We start from the raw sequence: 20,395 nt of genomic DNA, 5'->3' as shown, positions 1-20,395 counted from the left end.
ATTGTAAAGATAAGTCCAAATAATATATAAATTAATGTATTTTTATTATTTTTTGTTACATAATGCATCAACATTTCCAAAAAAATATTGTTTAAGTCGCTCTTATAGTATAGCGTAACGAACCAAAAATAATAAAGAAATATTGACTCATATATTATTTGGACTTGTCTACGCAATATATATATTTTGCTTAACTTAATTGCATTTATCACATTTTTTTTGTTTAAATGACTACAATTATGTCTTATGCAATGCAAGAGTGATCAATATAAAATATAAAGATTATGAGAAATTTGTGTAAGTATAATAAAGTAAAGAATACTTTGTATAATTTCGCTAAAACTCAAATATATCAGTATAATTTACTCTATTATTAATTATTAATGATTGATTTATAAAAAACGAGATATGTAACTTTATAATCTATTGAACGTTGGGTGGAGGAAAGTAAATAGCATTAGGGCAGTGAGAAGAAAGAGCAGGGAAGTGAGAATGGCGAAGAAAGAGAGTATGAGTTTGAGTTTAGAAGGAGAGAAAGTAATATTAGTTCCATATTTTGATTCTCATGTTCCCAATTATCATCTTTGGATGCAAAACCCTTTTCTTCTTCAATCCACTGCTTCTGAACCACTCACCCTTCTTCAAGAGTATCACATGCAACTTTCTTGGTCTCAAGACCCCAACAGTTTAGTCCCCACATACCCATTTATCCATTTGTTTATCGATATACCGATAAGATATTGGTCTAGTGATTTAAGGTCTCGCTGGATACCCAGATGGGCGAAAAAAGTTAAAAGTTCGATTTTTTTTTTTATAGGAATGCTTGTTGTGAGTTATAGCGACTCAGTAGAATTAATGATTATAGGTCCTCTTGATGTCATGGTCTCAAGACCCTAACAATTTAGTCCACACATACCCTTTTATCCATTTGTTTATCTATATACCGATAAGACGTTGGTCCAGTAGTTTAAGGTCGTGATGGATACCCAGATGGACGAAAAAGTTAAAAGTTCGATTTTTTTTATAGGAATGCTTGTTGTGAGTTATAGCGACTCAATAGAATTAATGATTACTAGTCCTCTTGATGTCATGGTCTCAAGACCCCAACAGTTTAGTCACACAATACCATATATCCATTTATTTATATACGCTAACAAGACATTAGTCTAGTTGTATAAGATCACTTGATACCCACCCAGATAGAGGGAAAAGTTAAAAGTTTGATTTTTATAGCAATAATTGTTGGGAGTGATAACGACCCAATAGAATCAAGGATTATAAGTCGCGGTTATGAGTTCGGGTCACAGAGCATCCTTTCAGGAGGAATAAAATACTGCAGGGTATTTAAATTTAAAAGGGTGGTGGTGGCACACTTAGTAAAATCATGGACCCACATGACTGTTGTGTTACATTCTATGCATCCAAAAGAGATTAGTTCTTTTATCTGTAGAATGAAGGAATATCGTTGATTATATCAACAAAAATATATCTATGTTTTTTTCAGAGTTATTGAGTTTTGGGTTCATATTTTTTTGCAGAGGAGACTTTTATTGTGTTGGATAAGGATTTGGTTGTTGGAAATTTCTTACATGGACAACCCCATATTGAAGGTTACTTAAATTTATGATCTTTTCTACTATGTGAAAAATGGGTATGATTGGTTACTAATAATATATGTTATTTTGCAGCCATGGTTGGTGATGTAAATATATTCATGAATGATTTGGATGATCCTCATTTAGCAGAGATTGAAATTATGATTGCTGAACCAAATAGGTACTTTTACTTTTAATTTTTATGTCATAAACTTGTTGCTTAGTTCATAGATACCCAAAGAAAAGTTAGGTGGGAAGAATAAGAAATTACATATGACGCAATGGTAACGTTGTTGCTTACTACTTAGTGATCATGAGGTTACGGATTCAATTCTTGGAAACAGTCTCTTTGCTTAATGCGACGGTAAGGTTGTTGCTTAGTGACCATGAAATTATAGATTCAATTTCTGTTTGATGCAACAGTAAGGTTGTTGCTTAGTGACCATGAAATTACAGATTCAATTTATGTTTGATGCAACACTAAGGTTGTTGCTTAGTGACCATAAAATTACAGATTCAATTTCTGTTTGATGCAACGGTAAGGTTGTTGCTTAGTGACCATGAAATTATAGATTCAATTTCTGGAAACAATCTTTCTGCTTGATGCAACAGTAAGGTTGTTGCTTAGTGACCATAAAATTACAGATTCAATTTCCGGAAACAGTCTCTCTACTTAATACAACGATAAGGTTGATGCGTAGTGAACCATGAGATTACATATTCAATTCCTGGAAATAGTCTTTCCGCTAATAGGGGTAAGGCCATGTACATCTACCCTCCCCAAACTTAACTAAGTGGGAGCCTCATGCATTGTCAATTGTGTTATCTGCCATCTTTGCTCTAAATTTGCGTTCACATGATTATGCAATTTGTCGATACGATAGCCATTCGGCCATTCCCGGGCCTGCATCGAATAGCCTAAGGTTTTGGTTGATTTGGTCTTTGACAGGAAGTATCATATCCCCTCATTCTAACATTTTATGACTCTGTTCGTTGCTAGCATAGCCGTGGAAAAGGACTTGGAAAGGAATCTGTTATGATGATGATGGCATTTGCTATCGAGAAACTCGGGATCAATGTCTTTCAGGTTAAAATCGGAGAATCAAATGAAGCATCCATTAACTTGTTCAAAAAATTGGTTTGTCTTCTGAATCTAGATCTCTCTTTTACTAAAGGCATGTATATGTTCCGTATTTGGAAATTCATAACAATAATTATATGTTTATTATGTTTTATGGATTTTATGTACTTATTTTATATGCATACCCCAAACTTATCGTATTCTGTGTTTTCAAGAACATGAGTATCGATGTATCAGATTTGATACTCGTATCAGTATCTATGCTTCATAGTATATATATATATATATATGTTGTGTCTCTCTCATTTTAGCTTCAAATGGTTGTTAAATTCTGAAGTTTGACTTAGCTTATGGATTTGGTATAGGGGTTTGTGCAAACTTCAGAGAGCAACATCTTCAAAGAGGTAAGCATATTTAATTTTGGCTAAAGTAGATAGATATACTTTGTACCAGTGTTTTATATTGCGGTCGCGGTTACTGTGATTGTGGTCGTTGCGATGCGGATTGCGGCCTTTGCGGTGTGAATTATTTTGTGAGTAAAAACATATTTTTGACATTATGCGATCTGATGCGGTTGCATTGCGGCCTGATATAGTTATGTTGTGACCTGTTGCGATTGCATCACTGTGATTCAATAGTACACTGCAATTGCGACGGTCACCGCAACCGCAATATTGCGGCCGCATCACATGATGTTGTCCGCAATTTGAAAGACTGCTTTGTACTCATTTAGTAGGAAGTATGTGCTAACTGATACTTTAACTTTCTTGTTTTCAAATGAACCTTATTCTATAGTATTAGTGGTCATCAATTATCTGCCATCAAACTTAATCTATTAGGTGATGAAGGCATATGAATGGTTATCTATACCTAACATGCCGCCTCCTGAGTGTCGTCAAATGGCGGCCATGGTGGAAAGCGATGGCGGTTCTAGGTAGAATGCCATTCGCCATTTGGAAAAATCCACTAAATGGCGACATCCGTCATTTGGTGATTTCGGGCTGCCATGGCAGTATGGCAATGGCGGCACATGGTGGACATGGCACTGCCAGGGTTAAAATTCGGGGTTTTAAGGGCAGTTTCTGGCTTTGCCCAAAAAATGTAAACCCTGAATTAAACTGTTCATCGCCTGCTTCGAAGGATCTTACCTCATTTTCCCTCTTTGCTTAAAGCATGGACAACACATAAGTTCGGTTATTTCGTGCTGAAATTCATCTTTTTAACAATGGACATATAACTAGACAGATTTTTGAGTTCATGTATTGCTTGTATGTTCTGAACCTCTGAAGCACAGATACATCGAACACCTTCGTGTGTCGATGTTCGGCACGTATCCGATATGGACATGCTCGGATTCATGAAGGATACGTATACGTAGAGTATCCAAAAATTAAAAAAAATATAATAAATATACATCAAGACATATATCAGATTCGTTCTTAATAAACACTAACTTATTTAAAGGCCACAAAGACTCGTACCAGCATGCCGTCGCACCACATTGACCCTCTGATGGTCCACCATACTTATTTAAAGGCTACAAACACCAACTTATTTTATGTCTTTTCTACTATTTTATACACGTATCCTTGAACGTAATGTATCTTATATTTTAGAAAAAATATGTGTCGACGTATCGTATCCGACACACGTATCTGTATCCGTGCTTCATAGTTCTGTGATCAAACAAAGGGATTGAAAAGTTTTGACATTAATGCTTTGTTCCTTAATGTTTTCTGATAGGTGACTTTAGAGTTCCAAGTAAAAGAGCCCAAGAATGAAGAACTGGTTAATTTGATGGGTACTGTGATCAAACATACACACACCTAAGTAAAATCTCAGTTATTGTTATTTATCTCTAGTTTTAGAGCGTTATTGATTTTGACATTGTTCATCTAAATAATTCTGCATGTTAAGTACAAGAAGAATTTAGAGTCGCACCCTCATTTTCGGCTACACGACTCTCGACTCTCGATATGCATATTTAGTACTCACTGTTATTATTGGTTTGATGGTTACAAAACTTTGGGTAGGTGGCTGATTAAAGTTCGGATCTTTTCCAATACTGGAGAGATAAGTACATAAAAAACAACGTGAAAATATAACATAATAAGATATTTTTATCCTTTTGATATAATGAAATGATTTTTTATCTTTCAATATAAATTTAAAAACAATATCTTGTCTCTCCAATATTATTAAGAGAAGATTCACTCTACAAATCTGAGTCCTAATCATGTGTGATTTAGCAGTAATAATGTTGTCATTATTAAAATAATTTCTTATTTATTTACTCAATTTAATATTTAAGTAGTGCAATTTATCTATTCAAATGTATTAGTTTCATGCAAGAATCAATAATTATCAACACATGAATGTGTTGAGATAATAAAATGTAGACTTATAGTATAAGGAGATAAATTATCTTCTCCAACTACTAAAATTATAACATGTGTTCTATTTGATCATTTTTATTAAAATATTTTTAAAACTAAACAAAATAGTACACATGTCATACTTTTACTGATTGAAAGTAATAAATTATATGTTGATATGAGGAAACACTTTACTTTCTAAAATGTATGTGCACAAGTTATGATAAAAGATGGTGATGAAATATTATAATAGATAAAATATATAATATCATTTAATGTTTATAATTTAAAATCATATATTTATTCATTAATCATATTATTAATTGTATTATTTTTAGTTATCCCAAAATTCATTCTTTTATATAAATAAACAAGGTAATATAATGCAAAGGTAAATGGTTTAGGATAACATTTATAACATGAAATATAGAAGAGTGACAATAATTATTTTCTAATTAAATATATTTATTTATATGAAAAAAATATTAGTTTCTTATCAAATATAATAAAGAAATATAATTGATTAACATAAAAATATATTCACATAAAGTAAGATAAAACATAAAGACAAGTTCATCAAATACAACGAGATAACTAATTTATTATAATGAAACATAAAAAATCATTGATATTTCAATAAAAATATTCACAAGGAAATTCAAATAATTATCATTCATTCACAATAATATTGTTTTTCAGCATACATGATCACACACCCCAAAAAAATCCATTAGGTGAAAGTGTATTATGACTTAAATACACTAATAGCTTACTTTTTAAATTCAATGCTTCACTCCTAACATTATCATACCCTTTAAAAGGCGATATTCACGGAATTTTTCACTATATCAACACTAACTTGATATTATCTATTTCTCACCTATTAGTATTTAATAACATATTTGTTCCAGACTAACAACTTATTGGTAAAGCATTACATAATAGTAAAAGCTAAATGTTTCACATTCAAGCATATTTGCATCACATTATTAAAAATAAAAGCATAGCCAAAGGAAATGGCTTCAAAACAAGCTATATATGCATAAAAGCTAGAAGGGTAATGTGAAACAAATTCAAATTGACCATAATTCATGTCCCACAAAGGAATAGTAAATCATATCAGTAACATGCACAAAGTCTAGACCCATGCCCACTAATCCTTTCCACATCAAAAAGACAAAATTTGGGTTAATCTGAATACATGTATAGTATCTATACATCCCTGATATTTACGGTTTTCATCGGCCAATCGAAATGCATTTACGACAGCCCCCGACGCCTCAACAGAAGAACATGGTACTTTTGACATTACTATGCAACCTTGGAAGCTCTGGGATGGGGACATTTCCCTCTGAAGTAACACTTGAGGCTTCTGATAAATCATCAAAATTCAAAAATCTACCCATCTGAGCTGCAGCATGGTGGGCATAGTGTATAGGCGCCACTAAAGAAGAAAAATGAAAGAAGAAAAATGAAAGGGGAAATTATTATACAACAAAAGTTAACCATGTTTCTCTTGCAAAAGACAATGCTGAAATAGTTATTTTGTTAACGGAATAGAGGAAAAAAACGGGAGTACATCTTTTGTCCCAAAAGTTTGCCACTTGATGTGATTGGTGAGAAAAATACTTAATTGTTAAACTTTTAACTTCAATATATTTTTTCAACCAATCACGTCAAGTGGTACATGGAGTGACACACTTCGTGGGACAGAATTCGTGCACCCGAAAAAAACACTACTAAAGGGTGAAATTAGTAACTACCAACTGAGGTTGCATTTGTGCTCCTTTGGTTCCTGGAATAAGTAAAATAAAAGCTATTATGGTGGACAATTGGAGGGTAGGTTAAATATGCTATAAACAAAAGGGGGGTAGAGTGCATACACATAAGACAGCGAATGGATCAAATTTTGCAAGCTATCGGCCGAGAAACCAATTTCATCGAGCAACACATGATAATGCACAGGCCTAGTTGTTCCCTATTATTTAGTCAGGATAAGGAAAATGAAAAGGATGAAGCATCAGCATTTCAAGAGGTATAGAAATATTTCACTGGTGACAGGTCTAGAATGCTAAAAATCGGGCGAGGAAGACATGTAGGTAAACTTACAAACATCCCAGCATGAGCAGACATGTAAAAATCATAATTTCTCGGATGCGTGACTTTTGTATCGACAACTGTCCCTGAGGAAGAAAATTTATATTACAGTAATGCTACTATTATCTGTGTTTGTATGAACAGGATAAGAGGAGTAACGTACCAGGAGGAACATTTTCCAGACCATTAGCTTGAAACAGCTTTGTATGGTGATTTTTCTGTGCCACGATTACAGTGAACTTGGGAACATCGACTTCCCCTAAATGTTGATAGGCCTGTAATCGAAAAACTCCACCATAAGATATGATTAGGAACCATCAACAGAGCAGTATAGATAGGATTAGCATACTTTGTTTTAAGAAAAACTTGTGATAAAAAATGTTCCATTGGAGCTTTTAGCACTTTTTAAAGAACAAAATCAGTAAATCAAATCATGCATTAAGAACGTGTAACTAAATATCAAGCAACCAATCACAAAATCAAATTGAACAATGAAAAGGTTGCAGAATAACCTTTATTATCTGGTTAAGCTCAATATTCAAAACCTGATTAAATTGTGATTCACTGACTCCATCCCTGAACACAAAATATAGTACAGAAAGTAAATTTTAAAAATCTGAAAAAGGAAATGGAGACAACCAAAAGTGAGCCCATATAAGTTTTATACTTGATAATCACGCATCAAATACAGGCATAATATACTAATACCGAGACACACTAGGAACTGAAAATATACAAAATTGAGAAAGTAATTACATAGCAAATTTTGTTGTCAGGAAAAATATTCCAGTTAAATCGATCATAAGTTTTCTCATAGTACCAACTTAAAAACCAAACCCAGCTTCTCCCTCTTTCTAATATCACCCACCACCTCATCAGCAATAAGAATTGGTTAAAGTCTGGCTACTTTGGACGGGCAAATGCAATTCGATTCTTCAAAATGGTTCTCCTAGATACAATCAATTATGGTGTGGTTCCCCCAAGGTTCATTTAAGTTTGTGTACCTGGTATGGTGTGGCTACTAAGGAGCAGTGCGACTGTGCGAATGATGTTAGGACAAAATTGCAAGGTATAGGACTTAAGTTTCACATCAAAAGCATGAGACTTTGGTGTGAGTTTATATGACCATGAGCTCTCAAACTACAACAGATAGCTTTTGTCATGAGGCTCTCCGAAGATTCATAACTTCATATCAAGAACAATCTACCTTTAATCTGTTAGGACCTAGGAGCATAAAGGCCCAATACTCCAACTCAGTCCGGGGGCTTAGATTTCAAAGACATAAGCCCTTTTACATCATTTTCTACTTATCAACTAGTAGATCAGCTAACTCTACCAAACACTTCCAATTCAGTCAGCTAGCTTATCAGTCATACGCTTCAGCTCTTGACTTTTCAACTTTCAGCTGGCCTTTCAGCCTTCGACTAGCTTTTCAGCAAGTTGTGGCAAACACCCAAAGCAAAAGAAATAAGAAAAGGGCAGAATAGGAATTGAGAGTGAGAATTAGATATTAGGGGGCATATATGTGGGATCCCTTATATAGGCATGGTAGCCGAGGGAGGAGATTGGTCTGTTTTGCATTCTTCTATTAGTAGTAGGCAAGGTGTGAAACTTGTAGGAGCTGAGCTTTATGTGTATTGCAGGATTTATCCTTCTTTAACACAGGTTCCTCCAACATATGCAGGATTCTCACCCTCCCAATGTTCCTAAATTAAAATACGTGGAGAGTGGACAACATTTAAAGTATCCTTCTAATTTTATGAATATTGAATAATGCATATACAATAATGATTTCAATTAGCATCTTCTAGCTAAGTTCACATGAAGAACATATATACTATTTGATGTGAATCAAATGTAGCAGTGATAGAATGACACCTGAAGACAATGATTTGAGTTGGTTTGCGACGTTGACTTGATTCATAGAAATCTAGAAACAACTCTCTGCAAGGTATTCAGATAATCAGTATGATGAATGTAACAGACCTATATATGTGCAAACCACAATAAATAAAGAAAAATAATAATGCCGTCTTATAACATCTCGTAATTTGGGTAGTCAATTGCATGCTATAGCGTTGCGATAATGGAAGAGTGGCAGGTTTCAACCGGATGGTCATCGCGCCTGTCACAGGTAAAGTCGCGGATCAATACCCACTCTGTGTTATGCTGCAAGTGGAACCCTGATTTTAAATGGGAAAGTCTTTTTTTGCTCTTTTTTAAAAATGTGCCATGTTTTTTAGGGTTTTTGGTAATTTAACCTCCCCTTCTTTCCTTGTATTTAACACATTGAACAGCAGCATCAAAACACTCTAAAGTGTTGAACAGCAGCAGAAAAACACGTTGAAGTGTTTAAAAGAAGCGGAAAAACAAGTTGAAGTGTTGAACAGCAGCAGGCGAAGCAAGTTCTGCTTCTGCACATTCCGGCGAAGGCCTTTCCAGTCACTCTCCCATTCCCTCTTTCAGGCAAAGGTTCTCCCCCTCACTTTGCAGTTGCACAATCATGGCTCATCTCAACCTCCCACTGCCACTCCCAATTATTTGTTGCTGAAACCTTAGATCTTGGTCTGTAATACACTTGTATTGAAGCCTTAGAGGTTCACACTTCTTTTTTTTTATGCTTGGTCTGTTTCTGTTATATTGAAGTCTTAGTAGCTTACACTTATTTTTGTTATATTATATGTTATGAATGCTTACGTATATGAAAGCCTTAGAGTCTTAAACTTATTTTGATCATTAATTATGAATGTGTTTCTTATTTGATGCATTTTAGTAGCCGACAATTGACAACCTAGCTTGTACTTCGCTACACATGCAAAGAGATTGGCATGCCTTGTTTCATGAATCATGACTAAATCTCTTAGGTTTTAGGTGTTTTATTTTCTTCTTTCACACGACCAATAGTCTTCATTTACCTAATGTATGGAAAGGTTTGTTTTCATGTTTAAGAAAGTTTATGGCCTTTTATTTAGCATTGAAACATCATGTACCTCAAAGTGAGATGAAGTTCCGGGAATTTTTATGACACTTTTCCCTAATAAATGCAAAACAATAGCAGTCCAATAAAAATTTATACTCGAACCTGACAATACCATCATCATTCCCATTATCCAAAGGCTTGTACAGAGAATCAATAATCTCCACCTTAGATGACTGTGTTCTTGCAGATGCTCTATACCTTGAAATAAGTGGCCAACATCGAGATCCAACAACCTGCAATTATAAACCAGAAAAATATGGTGCGGAGACGATGGAAAACATAAACAGATTGGCGTACACAGCGAATATAGCTTTTCGGTTTTTATTAGGTAAAAGAGCTTAAACAAAGATAGCCTTACTGCTGCTATTGATGGTATATCTGACCGACCAGGGGAACCATGAGAGACATCCATCCCCAAAATCATTGTCGGGGTATCTTTAACCAGAGGAAGATGCCCAGAATGCTCAATTGCCAGCAAAGAATTTATTCCTCCAAGCTATATAGAGGACAGTTATATGAAACTAATAATATGCATGATGCTATAAGGTAAACCATGTTTCCTACATATTTCAGTTATAAACTAGTGATTTGTTTTTTATTGAAAAATAAATAATAAATAAATAATCATTTACCTTAGAATTGATTTTGAGAAGTACATTATTAAGGTATTGGTCAGTGATCTTAACAGGGCAAATGCACTGTGTGACAACACCAAATTCACTGAGACACTTCTTCTTCCATGGCCCTAAAAATTGACATAACATGTGATTAAAAAATCAAAAAGGAAACCATGGAAATTTTTGCTAAAAGACATACCATAAATGTCACAATTTTTCCTTTCTGGCAACACACACAGAATTAGCTTTGGTTCTTTTGTAAGTTTTGATATAAGAAGCTCAAACATATTTTCAACCCTTGTAACAGGGTCAGATCTTCTCAACTGTGGATCTTCCTCAATTAAAGTATACGGTCGTTCGATGTTCTGTGTAAAAACATTCAGGTACGGGTGAGACACATGTAATCAAATAAAGAATAAATGTCAGATCAATATAGTATGACACATTAGAATAACGTATGGCGACATACAATGCCCTTGCTCATTCCACATCGGATCAGCTCCCTTGATATGTAACTAGTATCACATTTTGCAGAGAAGTTGACAACAGCCCAGTAATCAATTTGAGACGGTTGTAGAAGTGCCTACAGAAAAGGAAACACAACATCGCCATTTATAAAATTAGAGAATCAAATTTGAGATAACTGTGAAAAAGAGGCAGCCTTAAACACTTTTTTTCTGAATGTCAAAGAATGAAGCAATACCTTTTTAGTAAAGCTCCACCTTCCATTTTGGGGAACGCACTCACCATTATTACCGACCTTCAACTGTGTCAAAAATAGAATAGTATTATATCAGATAGTGCATTTAATTCGCAATTAATTTATGGAAACTAATAGGAACTGGACCAAAGAAGAAGTAAATGGATTTTTTATAGAGTGTCCTCTATGTGAATCTCAATCAGTACAATACAGAATCACAGAGGGAGTGTACACTGTACAAGAACAACAAAGACAATCATTAGCAGAGACACTGCAGTATATTCAATCTTCCGGAACATTTGTGAGACGCATGGCTCTCCTCTCCTAAAACTGACCTAAGTCCTAAACCTTCTTTAACTCTTCTTCCTCTTTATATTCAATTGTATTGCTCAATTACAGCACACACTCAGTTAGCTGTTGGTTAGACAGTAATGTTGAATTTTAACCGCTACACTCAGTTTTTCTCAAGAATAAAGAAATTTCATCATAAGAGAAAAGAACGGTACAAAAGAAGGGGATGAGGGAATACTCACACAAACAAAAAGAAAGAGGAATGACTATACTGAGAGGTAGAGCGATGCATCAAAGCTTGTCAATCCCTTTGCAAGTCTACCATAAAAAACCCCACAAAGCCCATTGGCAGAGCACCAAAGGGATGCCAAAAAAATAACCCTTTCCGAAACAAAATCTAAAGAGGAGAAAGGATCTTTGACAATTATATGATTCCTTTCTAGCCAAATACACCACATGATAGCAAAGGATGCACACTGCCAGAAAATATTGGAATCTTTCTGACAGATATTCCACCTAACATGAACCTAATCGGGGGCCTACTAACAAAAACCAACTCCTTTAACCACTTTTCTCTTTTATCTTCCTCCACAATCTCTCCTATGTCCACAAAAATATGAATTACACATAGATTTATACCTTTGGTGTCTCAAGAACTCGAAATTCTTACCTTTGGTGTCTCAAGAACTCGACCTTCAACCTCGGTCATTTTCCTCTCGATAGAAATGCCACAAGCAGCAAGAACAGGGTCATCATCATAGCAATAATCTCCTACAGCCTACAAGTATTTGTTAAAAAGCTTTAAATATGTTTTTTAAGAACAAACACAACATATAAGGCAACTATAAACTTACATTTGTTACAATTTTAACTCTCTCTTGAGGCTTCTGGCGCGATTTTTCTACTAATGATGCTCTCTGCATTGGAGATAATTCCTTTGTATACCGTTGGAGGGAAACAAGTGAGCATAACTACACCAGAAGGAAAGGCAAAGGAAGAAAATAATAATCAGATACAGTTGTTTAGAAGAGTTAAACTGTTAAAACAAACTAATATTCAATAAGAACCAAAAAAGGTTCAGTAAAGCACAAAAGTCAGCAAACCTCCAGAGGCAGATAGATAGGCCGGTTTGGTTTCCCAACATCAAGACAGGGAAGATAAGCAGATGAGGTAAGCTGTATGCCACAGTGTTTAGCAAAATACTCAAATACAGTAATATCCACTGTCTGAACTCCATTACTGTTATCAACGTTTCTCAACTTCATACTAAAACTGGGAAGAAATCAGACCCATAAGTTTCCCCCTGTTTTTGAGCTTTCAAGAAAAAAATAGGCAGTTGAGTTTCAAAAAACAAGCACTTACAGTTGCTGAATGCAGGGTTTCCCACTCAAGCCAGAGATTTTAAATTCCTGGTGACTATGTGTTGCACGCACTCTTAAATTTTTAAGCATTTTTTTGGCCTATAAATTAACCATTTATCAAAAAAAATAAGTTAAAAGAAATGACTAAGGCTGAATCATGAACCTTGTGTACATGGATTAGCAGTTTGTCACCTTTGCCCAGTCAATATTACGGGGTTCCCTCACATTCTGGTTTGATAGGAGAAAATCAATTACAGGTCCAGGCTTTAAGATCATCGTTGTGGACGTATCTAAAAATAAATAAATGAAGAATGTAAAGAGGAAAAGCATACAGCTTTATGTTGATGAGAATTCAAGACATGTATAAGAGCATCCTACCCATATTGAGAGCCAATCCAGCCTGTGTGAGATGAAAACTGGAATGAAAACCGCGAACTCCTGTTACTCCACCTCCAACATCATTGAAATTCCTTGAGTCGTCATGAAAAAATGATTGACGTACCAAGAGACACCCTCTTCACATTCATAAGAAATTATTTAACTAAGTTAAACTAAACAGTCTATGTTTAAATCTAATTCAAGAAAGTTTTAATATATACCGTTGAAGTTTAGAGGATGCATCGGTACCTGTTAGCTGCTTGCTGCCTCAGTACAATATTAAGCACTCTCAAAGCATCCTGAGAATTAGTATCTGACTCAACCCCATCGAGGGCAAGAGCAATGGACTGAAGGGGTATTTTGGCAGCAAAACTTATCTCCACAATGAATGTCTTTGATTGAAAAGAGCGTTTTGATCTTTTAGTTTCCTCGTGCGGCTTTCCATTAGCACCAGGATTCTCAGTACTACTGCTAGATTTTGAAGACAGTATAAGCTTTAAGACAAAAACATGGCAAATCTAAGAGATTCATACAAAGGACTTACTGCTTTGCATATGACTCCTCAAGCAATACTTTGAACTCAAACTTATCAAGTGGCAGAGAACCCACTGTACACAAAGTCCTCTCTCCATCGTATGCAAAACTTTTGCCACCAAGTTCAGAAGAGTATGTTTGGGACAGCCTATTTATCAGTTTTCTCCTGATGCCCTTGCTTTCAATACTTATTTTATCTTCCGAAGTAACAGTAACCTGGAAATCCTTCATTAACCCAAAGACTGAGATATAAGGGAAATTGCAGAGACAGAAAAACTTAACATACATTATACTGGAAAAATGTTGCATCCGGAACATTAACAGCAACTTTGAAGTGATTGGCAAGCAGTGGTATGCGTTTTCCTACGGTCCCAACCCCTTGCCGACTGATAACAGAATACACAGTAGGAGCCACTTGTTCTGTATCAAATTTGGGTGGCACATCAGGAGGTAGTGGAAGTAAAGGTGGTAGCTCAGCAGCTTTTTCAATACCAGGTAGCGGAGGTAAATCTGTTACTTCAGCAGCTTCTTCAATAACAACTACGCTCTCCATCATTTTTCCTTTGACAACGAATGACACATATAACACCAATCAGGAAAAGAACAGACTATATTTAAAATCCAAAACAGAGATACAATCCGTTAATTTAAGTTATGGAAAGATGTGATCCAGTAATGCAAATATCAATAAAATGCTTGCACCTTTGACCTTTCAACCGAAAAGTAAGTCAAAGGCCATATTGACCCATATAAAACATAGCAAGCACTCTAAGGCAACTAATTAATGAAGATCATGCCAACCAAACACCATTATTTGACCTAGAGTATTAGCATAAGATGTAATTTTGTGATCAGAAGTTAGTATCATATACTCATTATAATAATTTGATGGAGTATTAAAGGAAGAAAAGAATAAATGTTTCCACAAAGCACTTCATGTGCCTGCAACTACAAAAAAGAAAAAGAGGCTGGTCAAAATTGCTTTGCCGGTTTTGCCTACTCTTTTTATACTGTTGAGCAGGTATTCATGTGAAAAAAAGGACTTAATATAGGTCATTGACAGTTTGTCCTTTTGAATTTAAATTAAAAGCATACAAGAAGCTAGAACATAATTCACACCCACATGAACAAATTGCGTAAAGGAGGGAAATAATCATTCCCCGTGAGAAAACATTTAGGAAAGATTGCACAATAAAACAATTCTTTCAGAAACAAAACAGTACTTATTTTCTCAAATATTATAATATAAACACAAGAACCAAGATTTTTGAAGTAAATTCCCACTAAAATATTGCGACAAGGAGTTGGTCTAGTAGTTGGGAAAACCTATACCTCGAGGTATAGTACAAGGCCAGAGTTCGAGGTTTAGTTCATAGGGATGACACTTATTGTGAGGGGCAATCACACTACCGAAGGGGATTAGACTTTTGTCCAAAGGGCGAAGGAATACCCTAGCAAGGACCAGAAAAAGAAGAAAAAAACCACTCAAATATGCTTGAGGGGCTAATAAAAGGTAAGCGTAAAAGTACTAATATGGAAATATTCTTAATCAAATTTATGGACTAAAATCACAACTTTCATAAATACATGTTCTGCTCACAATTTCTACGCAATAAATCAGCAAGAAATAGAAAATCAGAAACCATAATCTTAGAAAACCTAAATCCCCGAATCAAAAAATCACTGAACCATAATGGATCTCACTTTAAACTGAAAAATAACTCTTTCCGTTGACTCCACTCAACTTATTCTTGCTGCGACATGGCTAAACGCTGCTGCACTGCACTTGTTGGTTCGAAGCTTCAAACTTCCACTGTGGTTCAAGGTTTTGATACGGCGATTGCGTTTAAGAATTCGTATTGCTTCAATTTTTCTGGGTTATCTTAATTGAGCAAATGGATACAAGCCATTTAAAACTCAATAAAAGCCCAGAAAATTAAGCCCATTTACCCGTTAACATTTATCCGTTAACAAATAGAAGGATAGATATGAAATGTAATGCTTTGAAGTGTAAAGCAAACAAAATTTCAAATTTTACCTAACCTCGAAGGCCTTTTCAGGTTCTGGGTGCATAAAAGTGTCATGACTTGTGAGAAAGACCAAAAATTTCTAAAAAGATTGCCGTTCAAAATGGCAATGTATAAGTCGACAATATAAGGTAAATTAAATGATCCTTCCAAAACCAAAATCAATTAAAAAGGAATCCCTCTTCGGATAAAAAAACAATGCACACATAGTCACCCAAAGTAGGAATACAAGCTAGTGAAGCTACAAACTAAGTAACCAAATTTACATATTAACAGCTTCGGCAACTAAACATTGTATTGAAAGCCATTAACAGAACACATAAGGAAGCAACTAAGAGTAAATGGATACTAAATGATGTGAAAACACACACACTTATCTGGGCTTGTTTAATTTAAGAAAACATTTTTTATTTCATTCACTTTTTTATTAAGAATATGCCACCTTATTTTTATATTGTTTCACATTTTCAAGATATGTACACTAAATACCAAAAACAAACAAAAATGATTCCACTGATAGAAAACAGAATCAAGGCAATTGGTAACTATTAATGAAAAAACGCATTCTTAAACAAAACAATCTCTTAATTATTCAACATGCAGTAGCTCAACTCAAACAAATGCCTCTATGAGTGAAAACATAGAGATAAAACTCATCACTCCCACCTAGTGCGATATGGGGAGGGTAAATATACACAATCTTACTATCACATTATTTCCGGGATTTGAACATATAGTGTCGAGATTACAAGACAAATGCATGTATGAGTGGAATTGTATATCAAAGAAACTCATTACTCCCCCCTAGTGCGGTACGGCAAGGGTAAATATACACAATCTTATGATCACATAAGAAAGACCTATTTCCGTGATTTGAACATATGACATCGAGATTACAAGACAACATATAGATAAAACTCATTACTCCCACCTAGTGTGCTATGAGTATATATACAAAATCTCATCCTCACATAAGAAAAACCTATTTCCGAGATTTGAACATATGACTTCGAGGTTAAAGACAAATGCATGTATGAGTAGAAATGTATATAGACGAAACTCATTACTCCCACCTAGTGCAGTATGGCGAGAGTAGATATACACAATCTTATGATCACATAAGAAAACCCTATTTCCAAGATTTAAACATATCGACGAAACTCATTACTCCAACCTAACAGTTCGGGGAATGATAGATATACACAATCTTATCCTCACAGACAAAGAGACTATTTCCAATATTTGAAACCATCACCTTCTTCTAAGTCATAGGACAAATGTCTGTACAACTAGAAATGTACACTATCTCGCTCCCAGTGGGTTATGGGAGGGTAAATGTACGCAGCCTTAACCTGACAAACGAAGAGACTGTTTCCGGTATTTGAACACATCACCTTCTTCTAGGTCATAGGACAAATGTCTGTATAACTAGAAATGTACACTATCACTAGCTCCCACCTAGTGGGTTATGGAAGGGTAAATGTACGCAGCCTTAACCTGACAAAGGAAGAGACTATTTCCGACATTTTGAACATGTGACTTCCCGTTCACAACACAAATGTGAAATGAATAATAAGTTAATAGTGAAATGGAAACATTGAATGTTAAGAATGAATGAAAATAGGAGAGAAGTGAAGTATGAGAGAGAAAAGGAACCTGTTGATGGAAATAGGGTTTTGGAGAATCACATTCACGATTCCATTTCTAACTATGATCACTGAGAAACACTCTTTTTCTATTTCGTTAATACAATGAGTCAAAGAGCCACTTTTTTTGGATGAGGATCTTTCGTCCCCGACATGTACTCAACCACGTCTCTAACCAATCACACTGAAACAAAATTGATAAATTTATGAATATTTAATTTTTTTAACTGACGTGATATAATATGATTGGTCTAGGACAGAGTTTGGGACAGCAGATCCTTATCCATTTTTTTTTAGAGAAAGGACTTTTGGCTCATCTTAAGGGCATAAGTGTCCTTTCCTTGGAAAATAAGTCCATCAATGTTTATAAATCGAAAAAAATGTATATACTCTTAATATATAAGTTTTATGTATTTTCAACATGTTATATATTATTCATTTATATATATTATATGTAAAGACAAAAAACTATTCATAGAACGTAAGAAGCAGATAAATAATTATATGCTTCTAGAAAAAATCGAAGAATTTTTTGGGAATCCTATAAAAGTGAATCATTCTTTTTTCTCTGATAGATGGTCAGAACTTCATATGAATTTGAACCCTACTGAGAGATCACTAGATGTAACTTTCATCTTATTGTTTTGCCCTTGATATTATTTTATTTTTACAAAAATTCAATATAATTTTAAGAAACCACCGTCAATACATTAATTAAGCACATCTGAAATAAATTGAACATTATAATAAAAACAAATAAAAATTATAATATAAATTACACCAATCACAATAGATGCATTATCTAAAAATTGAATATGTAATACTATGCAATATTGACCGGCATGCACAAAATGCATATTGACACACTGGTATCTATAACAGAGATAAATAGTGTATTGAATATATATAAATTTTTACACTAACAATATCTACATATTATACTCATATTTTTTATGCACTTATGTAAGGTGTTATTTATATTATGTTGATCATTATCAAATTAGTCAAGATATTGGTATAATTCGTTAATGGTTTAATCCATGATTTACTAAATAATATGATAAGTATTTTTATTTAAATCATTTATTAAAATAAAATGTGTGACATTCTAGTATATCATGTTTTAGAAATATAAAAAATATAATGGTTGTGTTTGATTTTCGCAATAATATTATCGTAAAGAATAAGTCACTTTCGTACAAGGTTTGTAACTTTGAATGGAAATCAATTAATATGAATGATACGATGTAAATGAAAATTGGCTCGTATGGCCGAGCTTAGTTAATTTTGACTAATATTATTGTGTGATCGATATAATTATTGTATTATACATGGAAATCAGCTCACCAATTTTATGATTGAAGTGGCTAGTACAACAAGGGTAGAAGCATTGTGAACTGTGTAGCATGGAACTTTCGAAAATTATGCTCTCTAAAACGACGTTGTTTATGCGTTTTTTTTAAATATATGTATAAATCGGTCGGTTTAGTCAAATTTCAATTGGTTCACTGGTTTTACCAAATTCGACCAGTTTTTATCAATTTTGATATTTGGTCGGTACAACAACCATGTCGTACCAGTTAGGGATCCGGTTGACAGACCAATACGACCCAATTTTTACATCATGGCCTATTTGTCAACTATTATCAGTTTGAGTAGGACTGACAATGAACCGAACTAACTCAATATTCGTTTCAAAACTCAACTCGTTATTTAGCTCGATAAATTTGGTTCATGAACCAAATGAGTTGAACTTGAATTATTTTTTATAGTGATGTATACAATATTGTGCAATATTTTTTTAAAAATAAATAAATTATTTGAGTTGTCTAGATGAACCAATTCAAGCTGATTCGAATTGTTCGTGAACTTTATTCGAGACGAACTCGGGCTAAAAAAATAACTCTTATCGAACACGAGTCGAATTTTGAGTTGAGCAAATCCTTATCGAACTGAGCTGAGCTCCGATTCGACTCGGTTCGATTCATTTTCAGCCCTAATTTTGAGTATCAACTTGCTTGTTGTGGTTGTAAACCCTATCCAAGTGAACGAATTGCAAATGAATTCTTAAAAAATTAACCAAACCATAATTTTCAGGTTAGTATAATTCAATTCCACTGGTTTCCCATTTCAATGCAGAATCACTTAATTTTAATTTTTTATATCGCATAATGTCATGACCATACCTGAAATAAGGATGATTAACATATTATATATCACTGTTATTAATACTGTACCAATTATTAATCCGGTTAGAATATTGAATCGAACTTTTAATCATGGGGATTTAGTGGACCTTACATTAGTAAAGCAACGCCTTCTTGATAATGAGTTTAACACAAAAAAAATGTTCTATTATGCTTCTAGTATATGAAATAAATTTAATGTTTAATTGCTGCTATCCATTAAGTTTTTTATATGCCAATATATATACACACTATCTCTTTAAAGCTTCATTAGAAAATATTTTTATTTTATTTTTTACTCTTCATTATTAAATTTACTTTCCAATATTTTTTATTTTCTACTTTCCATTTTTGATTTTTTGGTACTACCAATAATATTCTTTCACTATATGAGTAAGAAATTAACCCTTTTTGAGTGAATGATTGACCATCCAATAAGTGTCATTAGTAAGAATTGAACCTTTGAGCTTTTAGTCATCACAGAGATCTAGTAGACCTTATACCACTAAATCAACGTCTTACTATTT

General features: G+C 34.1%; 2 protein-coding genes across 4 annotated transcripts; one reads left to right on the top strand and one right to left on the bottom strand.

Annotated features, from left to right (window-relative positions):
* LOC109344404 (N-acetyltransferase 9-like protein) lies at positions 449-9,021 on the top strand. Its single transcript, XM_019583186.1, has 8 exons — positions 449-685; positions 1,539-1,610; positions 1,689-1,776; positions 2,601-2,733; positions 3,042-3,080; positions 4,420-4,529; positions 6,139-6,144; positions 9,010-9,021. Exons 1-6 carry the CDS (start codon positions 493-495, stop codon positions 4,504-4,506), a joined length of 612 nt encoding a protein of 203 aa, XP_019438731.1. The 5' UTR covers positions 449-492; the 3' UTR covers positions 4,507-4,529; positions 6,139-6,144; positions 9,010-9,021.
* Positions 6,110-17,793, bottom strand: LOC109344401 (protein argonaute 16). 3 transcript variants are annotated; one of them, XM_019583177.1, is made up of 23 exons: positions 17,693-17,793; positions 14,296-14,570; positions 14,020-14,225; positions 13,725-13,946; positions 13,476-13,612; positions 13,290-13,387; positions 13,099-13,196; positions 12,840-13,008; positions 12,591-12,707; positions 12,407-12,514; positions 11,449-11,511; positions 11,215-11,328; positions 10,945-11,110; positions 10,761-10,873; positions 10,487-10,624; positions 10,231-10,361; positions 9,027-9,092; positions 7,661-7,724; positions 7,312-7,423; positions 7,161-7,234; positions 6,935-7,029; positions 6,815-6,846; positions 6,110-6,495 (listed from the first exon to the last, which is right to left on the bottom strand). In XM_019583177.1, exons 2-23 carry the CDS (start codon positions 14,563-14,565, stop codon positions 6,332-6,334), a joined length of 2,757 nt encoding a protein of 918 aa, XP_019438722.1. In that variant the 5' UTR covers positions 14,566-14,570; positions 17,693-17,793; the 3' UTR covers positions 6,110-6,331. The 3 variants fall into 3 exon arrangements, with proteins under 3 accessions (XP_019438722.1, XP_019438724.1, XP_019438725.1); XM_019583179.1 differs by having other exon boundaries at positions 13,725-13,943; XM_019583180.1 differs by lacking the exon at positions 17,693-17,793 and adding an exon at positions 15,342-15,532.

The sequence above is a fragment of the Lupinus angustifolius genome, chromosome LG03 (genome assembly GCF_001865875.1).
Source record: "Lupinus angustifolius cultivar Tanjil chromosome LG03, LupAngTanjil_v1.0, whole genome shotgun sequence".
Lineage (NCBI taxonomy): Eukaryota > Viridiplantae > Streptophyta > Magnoliopsida > Fabales > Fabaceae > Lupinus > Lupinus angustifolius.
Note: the sequence above shows the minus strand (reverse complement) of the source record. Positions and strands in the feature narration are given on the sequence as shown.

Excerpts from the sequence above, each read along its gene's own strand:
- LOC109344401 (XM_019583177.1), bottom strand. The coding sequence starts at position 14,565 with ATGATGGAGAGCGTAGTTGTTATTGAAGAAGCTGCTGAAGTAACAGAT. Across the intron at positions 10,874-10,944 it reads GAAAAATTGTGACATTTATG|GGCCATGGAAGAAGAAGTGT; the intron begins GTATGTCTTTTA and ends GTCAATTTTTAG. Across the intron at positions 7,235-7,311 it reads TCTGGAAAATGTTCCTCCTG|GGACAGTTGTCGATACAAAA; the intron begins GTACGTTACTCC and ends TTTCTTCCTCAG.
- LOC109344404 (XM_019583186.1), top strand. The coding sequence starts at position 493 with ATGGCGAAGAAAGAGAGTATGAGTTTGAGTTTAGAAGGAGAGAAAGTA. Across the intron at positions 1,611-1,688 it reads TGGACAACCCCATATTGAAG|CCATGGTTGGTGATGTAAAT; the intron begins GTTACTTAAATT and ends GTTATTTTGCAG. Across the intron at positions 1,777-2,600 it reads ATGATTGCTGAACCAAATAG|CCGTGGAAAAGGACTTGGAA; the intron begins GTACTTTTACTT and ends TTGCTAGCATAG.